The 13,595-nt window shown below is 37.5% G+C and overlaps 1 protein-coding gene across 9 annotated transcripts in view; it reads right to left on the reverse strand.

Annotated features, from left to right (window-relative positions):
- SPAG9 (sperm associated antigen 9) overlaps positions 1–13,595 on the reverse strand; it is a 107,350-nt gene that overhangs the window by 73,017 nt on the left and 20,738 nt on the right. For 8 of the 9 annotated variants that reach the window (XM_065562831.1, XM_065562830.1, XM_065562827.1 and 5 more), the window contains exon 3: positions 2,424–2,494. In XM_065562831.1, coding sequence (XP_065418903.1) covers positions 2,424–2,494 — 71 coding nt within the window. Of the gene's footprint in view, positions 1–2,423; positions 2,495–9,117; positions 9,174–13,595 lie in introns of those variants that run through there. The other variant, XM_065562833.1, reaches the window with a different exon arrangement.

Below are 13,595 nucleotides of genomic sequence, written 5' to 3' on the forward strand. Positions count from 1 at the left end.
ATTTCAATGAGCGGTTTTGGATGTATAATACAAGGACTGGGTACTCACTCTCCATTTTCCTGTCTACTAAATGTATGTCAAGTCTACCTCAGTACTGTGAGGCTAATTCTTAAAAGCACAGAGATCCTTACATTAAATGTACAATATAAATTCAAACTACTATTATAGTTTAGGGTCTCAAGCCATTATGCTCTAAGCCAGGGGTCAGCAACCTTTCAGAAGTGGTGTGCCGAGTCTTCATTTATTCACTCTAATTTAAGTTTTTGCATGCCAGTAATACATTTTAATGTTTTTAGAAGGTCTCTTTCTAAACGTTTGTAATATATAACTAAACTATTGTTGTATGTAAAGTAAATAGTGTTTTTAAAATGTTTAAGAAGCTTCATTTAAAATTAAATTAAAATGCAGAGCCCCCCAGACTGGTGGCCAGGACCCGGGCAGTGTGAGTGCCACTGAAAATCAGCTTGCGTGCTGTCTTTGGCACGCGTGCCATAGGTTGTCTACCCCTGCTCTAAGCTTTGCTAAACTAAACTAGTTGCAGAAACAGTTACCTACCCTGTAGTGTTTCAATTTCTCCTGTTTCACAATTTTAAGTTCAACTAAGTCTACTTTAGGGGTGTTATTTTTCTGCATTAAACAAAATATTTTTCTTTGGGAAAAATATTTTATGGAAGTCTATATACATATATAGCCTACTACAATAGACAAGAGCTATATTAACATTTATACACTACAATAGTGTAAACGTGTATTTAGAATAAACAAACATGGATTTCTGAAAATACAGTTTCAAGGATACTATATTTGATCATACATACTTCAAATTTTTGTGCACAACTTGTAGGCTCAAATTTCCACATTAAAAAACAGGTTAATTAACAGCTACAGAACATAACAGATCAAGGGTAACATTTTCAAAAGTGACTTTAGGCATTTAGGAGCTTAATTCTAAATGAAAGCCAATGGAACTTGGGCTGCTAAGTGCCTAAATCATTTGTGAAAATGAGACTAGGGCCAAATTTTAAAGATAGTTAGGCATTGCTATGCTCAGTGTTGCAATCCCCAACTGATTTAGGAGCATAAATCTCATTTTCAAAAGAGATTTAGGAACTTAGGAATCTATATCTGCAGACAGCATTGCAATGCCTGCATACCCTTAAAAATATGGGCCTTAGGCACATCTGAAAATTTTATCCTAAACTTTTAAAATTAAAAAAAAGTCAGTAAAATCTTTAGAACCCTAACATAATTGAATTTTATTTTTAAAATTTGGACTTTTTTAAAACAGTCGAGATCTTGTTTTGTACTGTTTGAAAGCCCATAAACATCATGGTTCCAGCTCCTGTGAAGCTTTCATTCCCTTTCTGCTACTCATTGTCAGTGTTGTGATGCCTCATACGCCACCTAACACATTCATATAGATGAAAACTGCGCTAATGTTACAGATAATCAAATGTCATGTTTCAAGACACAATATTTTTAGTTGAAAAGGCCAGAACAGAACTGCTCTCGCTTTGAAAGACCAAGTATTTACTACTGCTGGAGAGCTAAGAAAGAACAGGAGCAGTAAAAGGGCTGGAATCAGAAAATAAGAGGACCAACAAGTAAGATTCTCTCAATACCAGAACAACATAGCAAATTTAGTTAACTAAATGTACTCAAATTAAAGTTTTATTAGACTGAAATATTCCCACATACACATGAACACTGGGCCAGCTAGGATCCCTGCCTGCACTAAGAAGATGACCCTTTGCTAAAAGTCGTTCAGTAACAGGCCTCTTTCACATGGTTTATAACTGTTCAACTGCAAGAACAGACCACGCTGAGAACAATTTTGTTCCGTCTCAAGTAGCAGTTACTATTAACAGTTGAGAGAAAGAATGAAGGGAAACTCTCTTCAGACAATGGTTGTCAGCACCAAGTTGATTTCCTAGGGTCAATGAACTCTCAATGAAGAAAGTGGAACCACTGGCATTGTGGAAAAAGCAGTCAGAACACCAGAAATAAGCGGATTATGTTACCTTTTTATTTATTTGTTTGCAGCTCATTACATTTGCTTTGAAAAATTGTTTTGGGGGCATGGGAACTATTGAGGATGCTCATGTTTCAACAAGGTCTGAATATGAGAGAAGTGTCAATATAATTAATAGTTTTGTACAAGGAAAGTGTTGTGGAAAACATATGTACACTCAAACATATATGGCAAATAAAAACAACTAAATGCCAAATGGAGCCTGTGTACAATGGATGTTGGCAACAAAAATGTCAAAATCCATAAACAGAATTTTGTGTACACTACTTAGCAAGCTAGAATGGCTAAAAAATTTCCACTTTGGCATTAACTGCTGTACACAGGAAGCTTAAGTTGACACATGGTGTAAATATTGTATATCAAAATGAATTAAGAGTATTTAGACACCTACCTCTGTATGTCTTGAATGAAGTGCATTGTATTCTTTCTTCAGTTCTGCCTCCCTCTCCTCAAGTCTGCTAACTGAAAAAAAATTAATTAAGGTTAACCCAAGGAGACACAATACCAGCTACTGAAAGTCTGATTTCCAGAGACCAAAATTGTCACTCCAGAGGTCAGGGTATTCCAATTGATGGATATCAAGCAGCAAGAGGGCACTTAATGGAGTTGAGGAAATTCAACTCTATTATTGTCCTTCTTAAATCTTTCTCACTCCCCCTTCTACAGCTAAAGAAAGCACACTCCTTCCCCTAAAGGTTGCAAATAGCCATATGGCGCTGAAACACATTTTTTCACCGACAAGTTACGACTATTAAATCATCAGATTTCCAGTTAAATTTGTCCAGGAAAATTGTTTATATTAGTTCTATCAGTTCAGATCTTTTCACACATGCATAACAAGAGAAAGTAGGAAGCAACAGAGACCCTATCACATGCTATACTGTTAATCTTGAATTCAGAGGTCACATCTATGAAGAGAACTGCAAGCTATCTATTGGCATTACCAATAGGAAGTCACACAAGATGATCACAATGGTAACTTCTAGCCTTGGAATCCAGAAAACTTTTCTTCTACATAAACAGGCTGCCAACTCACAGGCCTAAATCAAGCCTATATTTCTCCACTGAAAAGTTTTAAATGGCTGAAGCAGAGCAAATATTAACCAGATACTCTATATTACAGTGATCTAAAGTATTAGATAATTTGGCAATAACTTACAGTATTCCACATGCCATAACTGAAGTTCTTACATTTAAGAGTTCAACCTTGCACTCCATTGTATATTAAAGTAATGGTCCTGTTGATGCAAAACTAAACTTTTCATTTTTCTTTGAATGTTTACATTTGAAGACAAAATGTACTGAAATTAAAAGTTTTTTAAAACACAACTTAGAACATTTTTTTTAGCCATCAGTGCAGTCTTCATTTACAAGATTAAAGATGATAGGGTTTTTTGGTTATGGCTTGTCTTCACATATGCTACAGCAGCACCACTGTAGCACTTTAGTGAAGACACTACAGTAGAATCACTACTGGGGCCCAGTTGTACCGATGTAGCACTGCTAGTGCAGATGTTCTATGCTGATCAGCGAGAGCTCCCCCGTTGGCATAATTATTCCACCTCCCCGAGCAGCGGTAGCTATGTCCCTCTCCCACTGACATAGTGCTGTCCACACTGGCACTTAGGTTGGTATAACTTATGTCGCTCGTGGGATGGGTTTTTCATACCCGAGCGAATTAAGTTACACTGATGTAGGTCTGTAGTGTAGACCTGGCCTTAGACCAAGTTGTCTCCAAGGTTATGGTATCCCTATACCACATTTCTCTTCCAAATAGTTTATAAACTCAATGCTCTCTCTGCACTACATTTTTAGTATAAGAAGTAGAATTCTGAACAGCCGGGCCCATGTTAGAATTAGCTCTCACAATTAAAATGCTGGTTGGTTGTTGGTGGTTGTTTTTATTTATTTATTTAAAAGCCTTATGGCTACCTTTCAAAATGCAAAGTATTTTAAAAAAGGAGTATTTTAAATCTGCATGCTATTGGTATGTCAAAGATATACCAAACTGATCAGCTGCTCCCCTCAACTTAGAAATGGGCTAGAAGTAAAACAAGTATGTTTTCTGTCCCAATCTGAAAAGTAACAAAGTACTGTACCAGTACAGGATCATCTACAGCTCTCAGTAGATAAAGCCAAGGTTACCCTTGGTCTTAACACTTTCAGCTCCTAACTCAACTGTAATTGGAATTTTCACACTAACTTTCATATAACAAAAAATTTAATTCTAATATTCAGTACAGTGTTAGGAAGGTTCTTAGAAAATCCTTTTTCCAACCAAAATGGTCTGTCATGGCCTTCTGCGGTGTTCACTCATGTCATTTCAATATAAGCTGTTAGTGACAACACTTATCTGTTGATTTTGGTGTCTACTTTGCCCTGTTTTGCAATTAGTTTATTGAAGGCCTTACCTAAAAGTCTTGTTTTTCCCCTTTTGTTCAGCTGTGGAGCTTTTTCCCCCTTCCATTACAAGTTTGACAACTCTAACTTTCTGCTTGTGGAACGTGCGAGAATATTACATTATGTATTCTTTTGATTTAGGCAAGTGCTCCATATTTTCTAGTTGAGGTCCTCTTCTTCCACTTGCCCTGTTTAAACCCCTCAAGATGATTTACAATACAGTTACCAATCTGTCTGCAGCTATAGACTCAGTGCCAAACACCACAGTATCACAAGACCTATGCCAATATTTTCTCCGCAATTTGTGCATTTCTACTATTGCCAGCGTGCTCCTGTCATCAATATTTCTCAATGCACCATTTTTTAGTGCCCCACATTTTCTACATTTGCACATAGGACATACTTTATATAGGTACTTTATATAGATGCTAGTTTTAAAGTGTTCAAATTGAATAGATTCAAAAGATGTAACCATAACCTACAACTGTCTGTGCACTTCGATCAACATTATTCTCTAATCTCATCTTGCTCTTCTAAGAACATTAAGGTATTTGACAAGACCTTTTGCACTCTAGCTATAAATATCAAACTGCTCAAAAGTATCACATATATATACACCCCTATGAACCCATCTTACAATACGGTAAAAAAAATCTAATCCACATAATGGCAGGCTGAACAAGAACTCTAAAGTGAACTTAGCAGCAATTAAGGATATATCCTTAAAATGTAAATATAGCAATAAATACATGAACATTAATTTTGAAAGGCTTGATATAGGATGCAAGATGCTTAGCTGTGCGTTTCTAAAGAAATTATCAATGCACTGTAGAGTAAAGCAGATAAGACGACTCTAATTTGTCAGTCAGAGGCAATGTCCATTCTGAACACTCAGGGAGAGAAGATAAGTGCATGGAAGCTTAGGATAAGTATCCAGAGAAAAACAACCGATTTTATTTGAAAAGCCAACTTTTGCCTACTCTATCAGACTATATGGACTATTATCTTCTAGTACAGCTGGACTACAGCATATCAGTTTACCATCTAAGTTAACTATGCCTTGGTCAGATGGAAAGATACTGTAGAAATATTTAAAACAAGCAAGGCTGGCTCACCTTAGTTTTTCCTGTCACTAATACATAGGACACATTTGTCAAATCAGCAGACTTAGGACTTAAGAGGAAAGATCTTATGGTCATTCCCTTTTGCCCTCACAGCCAAATTTTTCAGGTGCTCAAAAGCTGCCTCAGTCCAAGCAAGCAGTTTGGAAATCAGGAAGTGCAAATAGCATTGCTAATTGGCTTCATGTTATGGGAGACCTGTTCCCTTCCTTAGAAACAGTTTCCAAGTACACTGAAATAGCATCAGGACCTAGATAATGCTAAATATTAACTAATGATGGCTTGGGTTTAAAATTTTGCTTCCCAGTGCTGGTGAGTAGAAGATTATATTCACTGCAGTCACAGCTGGGGATTAGCACAGAAAAACACACTGATACAAGTTTAAGTCCTCTGACTTATATGTCTTAACTAGTACTGGCTCATAATGATCCTCCAGAATTCACTAGAGGTGACCTAAACACATACCACATTTAAATGACTACAGACTATCACTTTACAGTTAAACCATGAGACTAATTCCCAACGCTTCATTTTGATCACAACAGCCTACCTAAATGAAATCAGCAGAAAAATCTGCTTTCCACAATTTACTGTGGTTAATAGTTTAAGATCACTGATGGTGTCCTAGCACTACCCCAAATTAGGCTATTTGCCTCCTTCATTGGGTCTATTCTAACAAGAATGGCAACTCCATAATTAAAGCTATGGTGACAGTTTCACTAGATGCAGGCACTAAAGACCCAGGGTGCACACCCACACAGATTTATTTCATAACCATTCTATTTGTGATGGGAACATTTTCTTAGAGGAAGGCCCTGCAATGTGACCGAAATGTCTAACTCTGGTTTAGTCTAATCTCCTCTGCAGTTCTTTCCTCAGCAAGATGCCTACAACTGAACGTCTAGTCTCTTGCTCATGCATTTCATCCTGGGCTTTGCTGGTCAAGCTTGTGACAGCCTTACACTCAACTTGATGGCATTTTTCTGTTTTTCTGTCTGTAATGAAATAACTTTTGAATGCCACATCTGATCAATGACAGAATTTCATGGAACGTTCTAGGCATCAATGGCCAAAACCCTATTAATTTTGGGGAAAAACTGGAAACCAGAAGAGGAAAAAATGAGCGATATGAAGCTCCTGCCAGCTTTTCATCATAGCCTCAAGCACCTCTGCAACTGTCTATAGGTCAAAAAAACCTGCATAACATTCCAGCATAATAATACTCCCAACCTCATTTCAGTCCATCCTCCCATTAAAGTTGAACATTTTGATATCCTGAATGACTTATCACCCAAACAGAAAGAAAAACGGGGGGGGGGGGGAGGAGAGAGGGGACAAATGACGGTGTGTGCATAGTCCCTGGGGGGAAAGCGGGGGGAAAATGGGAGCACACAGCCCTTGCCATGGGAAGAAAAATGGGCAAACCCTGGAATGAGGAAAGGAACCTGTCCATCTTTTAGCCAACACAGCAACATTTCCCCCCCCCCCTTATTTTTTAAATAGAAAAAAGCCTTTTCATTATAGCAAGAATGACAACACCCACAATCCCATCTACTCAGACAACTCACCCCGCTCCCACAAACCAACAACCCCGTAAAAGAAGCCAATGAAGCAAAACAAAACTCAAAACACCCCCAATCCCAAGATATTTTACTTAAAAAGGGAGAATCAGATACTCCATTGAATCCTTTAGGGACTTCATTATTGCTATCAAATTTTATACAGACGATGCTCAGATACAACACTGATAAACAACAGTATAAAACTCTAAGATACTGAGTAAGGGTATCAGAACCTGGTCCAAAAAAGAAACATAAGCTTAGCAATTAATATGGGCTTACAAATGGGTCTCCTATTCCCAAGAGAAACAGGACATCACCACAGCCATAGGCTAGATGGCAGTACACAAAGCTCTTTAGATTGGCAAGAATACCACTAGCGCAACTAATTTAAGTCTGAAGGTTGCCTCATTTTCATTTTGCTCAGCTTGCACATGGAGCAGAGTAGAAGTCTGAAATCACCCAGGTAACACTCATTTTAGTCTATGCTACTTCACAGCCACTAAGTGCAGCAAAGCACAGTGCTGGGGATAGGCTAACTATAGTGCCATTTGGGACAGCCTAAAGCCTCACAGGAAAGGGATTTAAAAACAAAAGGGTAGAAATTTGAAATTATATTAAAGAAATGATTGTAAAGCAACTGAAAAAGTTCCTTTTGCAATCCAATGTCTCAGACCCCTATTTCTGGCTAGAAAAATATTTAAAAGACATCACCACAAGGATGGTGGGGTCAAGGAAGCCTACAGAAAATTTCAAGCAGAGATTAAAAACAACTTGTTTTGGTCCTTTCATTGAAATAAATACTTAAATTGCTGGAAACAAATCCATTCTCAATTTTCCTATTAGCCAAATATAACTATTCAGATGAAGGGAGAGGTCTAACAGTTGGCCTTATTTATAATTACATTCACATGTATTTTAAGAAGATGACTTGGCAAGATCATTATCTGCTGCCATTTAAGACAGCCAGAGCATCAAGAATTGAGCAACTTTCGTCAGACTTAATCTGTATTTAACCACAAAGAAACAGTCCTTTACTTCAATTACTTCTATTGTTTAATATTCAGCATAGATTGAAGTCTAGTTTCTCAGATCTTGCATATCACCAATCTCAATTTCAGAAAAAATTAGTATTAGTGAAGTTAATTGAATGCCCTCCAAATTCATTATAGCCCAATTTGTCATAGCACATTACAAGTTCAATATTGATTTTGCAATAGTGCAGAGTAGATTCTAAAAGTTCAATCTTTCCAGGTACAATACACACCTACTAAATAACACCTTACCTAGTTCATTTAAATGGTGTTTTCACATTGAAAAATACTATCCTGAACAGTGGAAGAATCCTCATTGATCAATTTAAGGAAGTAATTTTTTTTTAAACTAATTTGTTGTGTAGACAATTCAATTTTATACAGAGCTCTAAATCCTCAATGAAGTTCTGCATCTATACAAATATGCATCCGAAGAAGTGGGCTGTAGTCCACAAAAGCTTATGCTCTAATAAATTTGTTAGTCTCTAAGGTGCCACAAGTACTCCTGTTCTTCTTTTTGCGGATACAGACTAACACGGCTGCTACTCTGAAACCTATACAAATATTAGTCAGCTTTGAATATTGTATGTAAACCAAGCTGTAAATATTCAAAAAGTCAGAACACTAGACTGAAAAGAAAACAGATTCCATTGGAAAAATAAAGCTTCCATGAGAGAAAATGTTCACTTTAAACATACGCTCAAGGCCCATCTGCAATCTGATATACAGCACACAGTGAAATAGTATCCAAAGATCTGAAATACCAGTACTCCATATGAAAACCTACGCCTCCTTGATTTAACTTATCCAGTTCATCTCAAACTGAACCAGTCAAGCCTCAAAACAGGAAATTAAGTATTAAGGGAAACTGAGGTGAAGCATTTGGAACTTCCACCTCCATCCTGAGAACAAGTATGAAGGATTAGGCAATAAAAGCTGCCTGCCCTGCCTGTTCAAAAATCAGAGCTTACCTCCCAAGTTTGATGGCTTTTGCCAAGTTTGGAACACCCTCCATCTGTTTGTTGTCCTCTGCCTCAAACTGCTGATTAGCCTAAGGGGGAGAAAGAGAAACAAACCTGCTAGAAAGCCAAATCCAACTGATCAGATGCCTCCTCAAGAGGAATTATCAGCTCCTGCTGTGTAGGCAGGGCAAAGAGATCCCATTTATTAGTGGGCCTTACTTGCATGACACTTAAGCCCATTCTGAAGGTTCTCCTTGGAAAGTCTTCCTTCAACTGATTCCCTAACAGCATGTCTCACACCAACTTTAAAAGATACAGAACACCCGTTCTTTAGTGACTACTTGATAGGCTGACCATCCCAACCTTGGCAGGGAAAAACTAAATTGATTCAACACAAGCGTTTAACTACAGAGCAATAAGAAAGCTAGACAGAATCTGACTGTAAAACATACTGTTTAAGACAAACAGTAAACTCAGTTCCTTGGCAAGAGGTTATCCACCTTCAAATAGTTCACATTTAATACTTGTTCTACACTGCAGTTAAAGTTTTTAAAATTGACAATATGCTGATTTAGACTTCCAAGATTACAGAAATATTTGTTTCCTGAGAAACTAGAGTAAATAGCAATGTGCATATATTCAGTTTTTTGCTTGCAGAATCCCATAAAATGAACAGACATCCATTACCTTTAGACAGTAATGTGTCCATTAATATTGCTTTAAGTCCCACTAAGTTCCCAATTTGATTGAGTAGAAACTATCACTGAAAATCCTTAAACTTGACAAACAGTGAAATTTTTTAAATAAGCTGTCATCTAAAATCCATGTTATTTTCATTTAATGTTGATATAACAGTAGCACTCTAGGATCCCCCCATGCCCAAGAATTGAAGCCCGCTGAGCTAGACTCAAGACACAGGCAAAGACAATTTCTGCCAGAACAACTTGAATCTACCACATTGTTTAGCCAACCTACATCCAAAAGTAATGGAGCATCCTGACAATGACTATAGGGTGAAAAAAGGACAAGATAGTGGGCAGAAGCAGGGATAACACTAATGGGGGGGTAGGGTGGGAAACAGAGTGAAGAATGGAATCACGATACAAAATGTTGCTGTTTCTAAAAGAGCTCAATACCAGGAGAACAGTGATGCTAAAACTACAGTACATTAACTTTATAAAAGAAGCCAGGTTACCATAACAAGCCATAATGTAAAACCCAGAAAGACATTTAAAATCTTACACACCCTTTGCTGTAAGAAACTCAACTACAGCAAGTGAAGTGTTTTTGATAAGCAACATTTAGAAGGCAGTCTAAAATTTAACTAGAGATCCTCAACAAATCTGTAGCTTATCAGGCCTGGGCAGCAGCTAAACCTTTTATTGTTAACTTTCCCCTGGGAAATAAGTCAGTTCTGATATTGGTCAAGTAATGTTTATGATTAATACTAGTTAACTTTAAAACCTTCCCCCCCCTCTTAATTAGTTTTATTAATAGGCTTCACATGAGCAGAGTGTAAAGCACATTGATCCATTATGTTGTTCTGATTTTCTACTACATTTGTGTCTCCAGTTCTGTAACGTGACTGACTCCTATGAAGAGCTCTCTAACTGGAGCTCTGCTCCATCTAGTGGGCTATCGATTTCCACAGAATACAGACGAAGAATCAATGCCACTGGGTGCAGTAAGTCAACAACTACATTAAACAGGCCAGCCTGTTGTCTCAAATAACGGATTGATATTGAAACAAAAAACAAGGTTTTTCTAGAAAACATTTTAAGTTGATAAAGTTATGCTATAAGACCGTGTCAGCTGGATCCTCATCCTTTTCTGGTCCTACATAACTATTTTTTTTAATACAGGTTGAATGCCTTGCTCAAGTTCAAGTGAGTAATATCCAGAGTTTGGCCATGTCCAGTTTTGCAATTTACGTGAAGTTAGTAGGTGGTTTTCATTAATTTCTTAGAGACAGTGGGGGATCAAACCACAAAGCCATTCCAGGTAGGCCCACTAGTACCAGACTTGGCAACAGTTCAAGAGTTGAATGGCATGGCACTAACTACCTCACTGCACTACGGGGTTGGCTCCTCCAGGGGAGGTTACACTGTCAAGACAATGGATATGACAGGCAGGGAGAAAATTGCCCTGTAACTAACTGTGACCCAATATATTGCAAAGACGACTTCAGCTTCTATTGCTGCAATTCTAGACCGAAACTTAATTTTTTTTTAAGTTAGTGCTCAACAAGAATGTTCTGAAGACCCAAGCGTTTTGCAGTTACTTTGTTGCACAATGGAGTTTAATCAATTTTCTACAGAACTAGGCAATGTGATATTTGCTTCATGAGGTTTGTGTTCTAAAGCAGCAGCTCTCAGGGTTTATGAATACATGCATTCTAATAAGAAATTGTACCCCACAAAATCTAGGCTCTTAAATTCACATGAAGTGTTAGCTGCAGAAAGTCTTCCAGTACAAAAAGCAAGAGCTTTTAATACCGCAATATACTATATGCAGTCCTATTAATTTAACTGTTATGAGCAATTAGGGAACAGTGCTATTGCCTAAAATTCCAGTATTTAGTCATTGATTGGAGATCAAGGCAGCCTCAGTGTAAACATTAAATTAAATTAGAGTTTAAATATGAAAATGTATCACTGGAAATATCACTTAAGCAAGCATGATTTGTAATTTTTCTTAAGAGTAAGCCTCTAAGATCAGGCCAAGATCTTATGGACAAGAGTTAAATTGCAGAGTTATAGTTAAAACAATGGATAAAGTGAATAATTAATTCTACAAAAATTGCTTCTAGTATGATGAAAGCATACGGGACAGTTAATGGTGGATAACTTAGATTACACAAAATCTACTGCCTCAAAACAGTAACACAGATATCTAGGGTGGCTCAATTGTCAAAGAAAACATAACATGATTTGGGCCTTGCAGAGGATTTCAGACACAGGTAATAAATGTTTTCTGCAGTAGACATAATTAGGGCCAGATTTACATTCAGTGCCATGGGAACATTCCCATAATAGGGAAGAGGTTTCAGAAACAAGAAGAATGATTAAGGAGGCTCTCTTATTTGTGTATTCAAAAATCACAAAGTACAAAGAAAAGGCAGGACGTTTGTAAAAACCCAATTTATTTTCAGTGTGTTAATGGTCTTATCTTAAAAAAAAAAAGAATCTGCAGTCAAACATTACTAAAGAGGGGGGGATTATATTATGTTTGCACTATGCAATACTTCTATGCCAAAGCTTAAGTTTACACTAGAGATGTATGCGAGAGTACAGTTTAGCACAGAAGTACTTTCATCTCGGCAGAAAGTCATAGTATCATCTTCAAAGAGTTACCAATCAGAAAAGCAGGAGCCTCTACTCATTTCATATGAAATGAAACAGTATCACATCCAAGAAAATTGCTATGTAATCAAAAGTGTGAAGGCAATTCCAGGCTAACACACTTAGTTTCAAGTTGACATCTTAATGACAAGAATCTTCCCAAATGCTCCAGGGCCTAGTAACAATTATGGTGCACCTTTATCTAAATATAACCTTCCTAAATAATCAGAAATACAATAGTCAGGAGCTAAATGGCTTCTTGAATTATACTCCTGCGTTCACACTAACATATACATGAATCCCTCAAAGATTAGTAAATGAAGCCTTGGGCAAAGTTTGAGAAGAACCAGAGACTTGCAAATAAGATCATGTGAATATAGAGCAGCTGCGTTGAGATATGAGCAGTAAGTGCCAAACATCAGTATCTGAGACAGTAGAAAACTTGCTAACACAGACTGCTCTGTTCCTTTTATACTGGAAGTATCAAAAAGTTTTAGGTTATTGCCACCTTCATCGGTTTTGAAAATTAACAATGATGAAGATACATAAGTCATAAGTTCCCCCCCCCCCCCCAGTGAGCAATCACAAATTTTTATATTTTGTTTGGAATTATTTCTTGTATTTAGAACATTATTGTACTTAGGCCTGGTGTGTACACACAAAGCTGTACCAATACGTCTTAGGGCCAAATGGGTCCTATACTACAGAGACTATACCAGCATAGCTATGTTGCTTGGTTGTAATAGCATAACCTCGTACTGTAGACAGCCTACACTGACGAAGGTGTTTTTCCCGCCAGTACTGGAACATGACCTCCTCAAATGATGGTAGCTACATCAACAGAAGCATTCTTCTGTGAATACAGCTGTGTCTATGTTGGGAGTTAGGTTGGCACATGTCAGTCAAGCATGTGGTTTTTTCCCCACACTCCTGACCAATATAGCTGTACTGACCTAACCCTTAAGTGCAGACCAAACAATGATCTGATTTTATACCGATTTAATTAAACCAGTGCAACTGCGCATGGTCACTGAGGGCTTGTCTTCACTCAACATAAGTTACGCTACTCCAGCTATGTGAAACAACGTAGCTGGAGTCGACGTAGCTTAGGTCGACTTACCCCAGTGTCTTCACTGCGCTGCATCG

Source organism: Chrysemys picta, chromosome 12 (genome assembly GCF_011386835.1).
Source record: "Chrysemys picta bellii isolate R12L10 chromosome 12, ASM1138683v2, whole genome shotgun sequence".
Lineage (NCBI taxonomy): Eukaryota > Metazoa > Chordata > Testudines > Emydidae > Chrysemys > Chrysemys picta.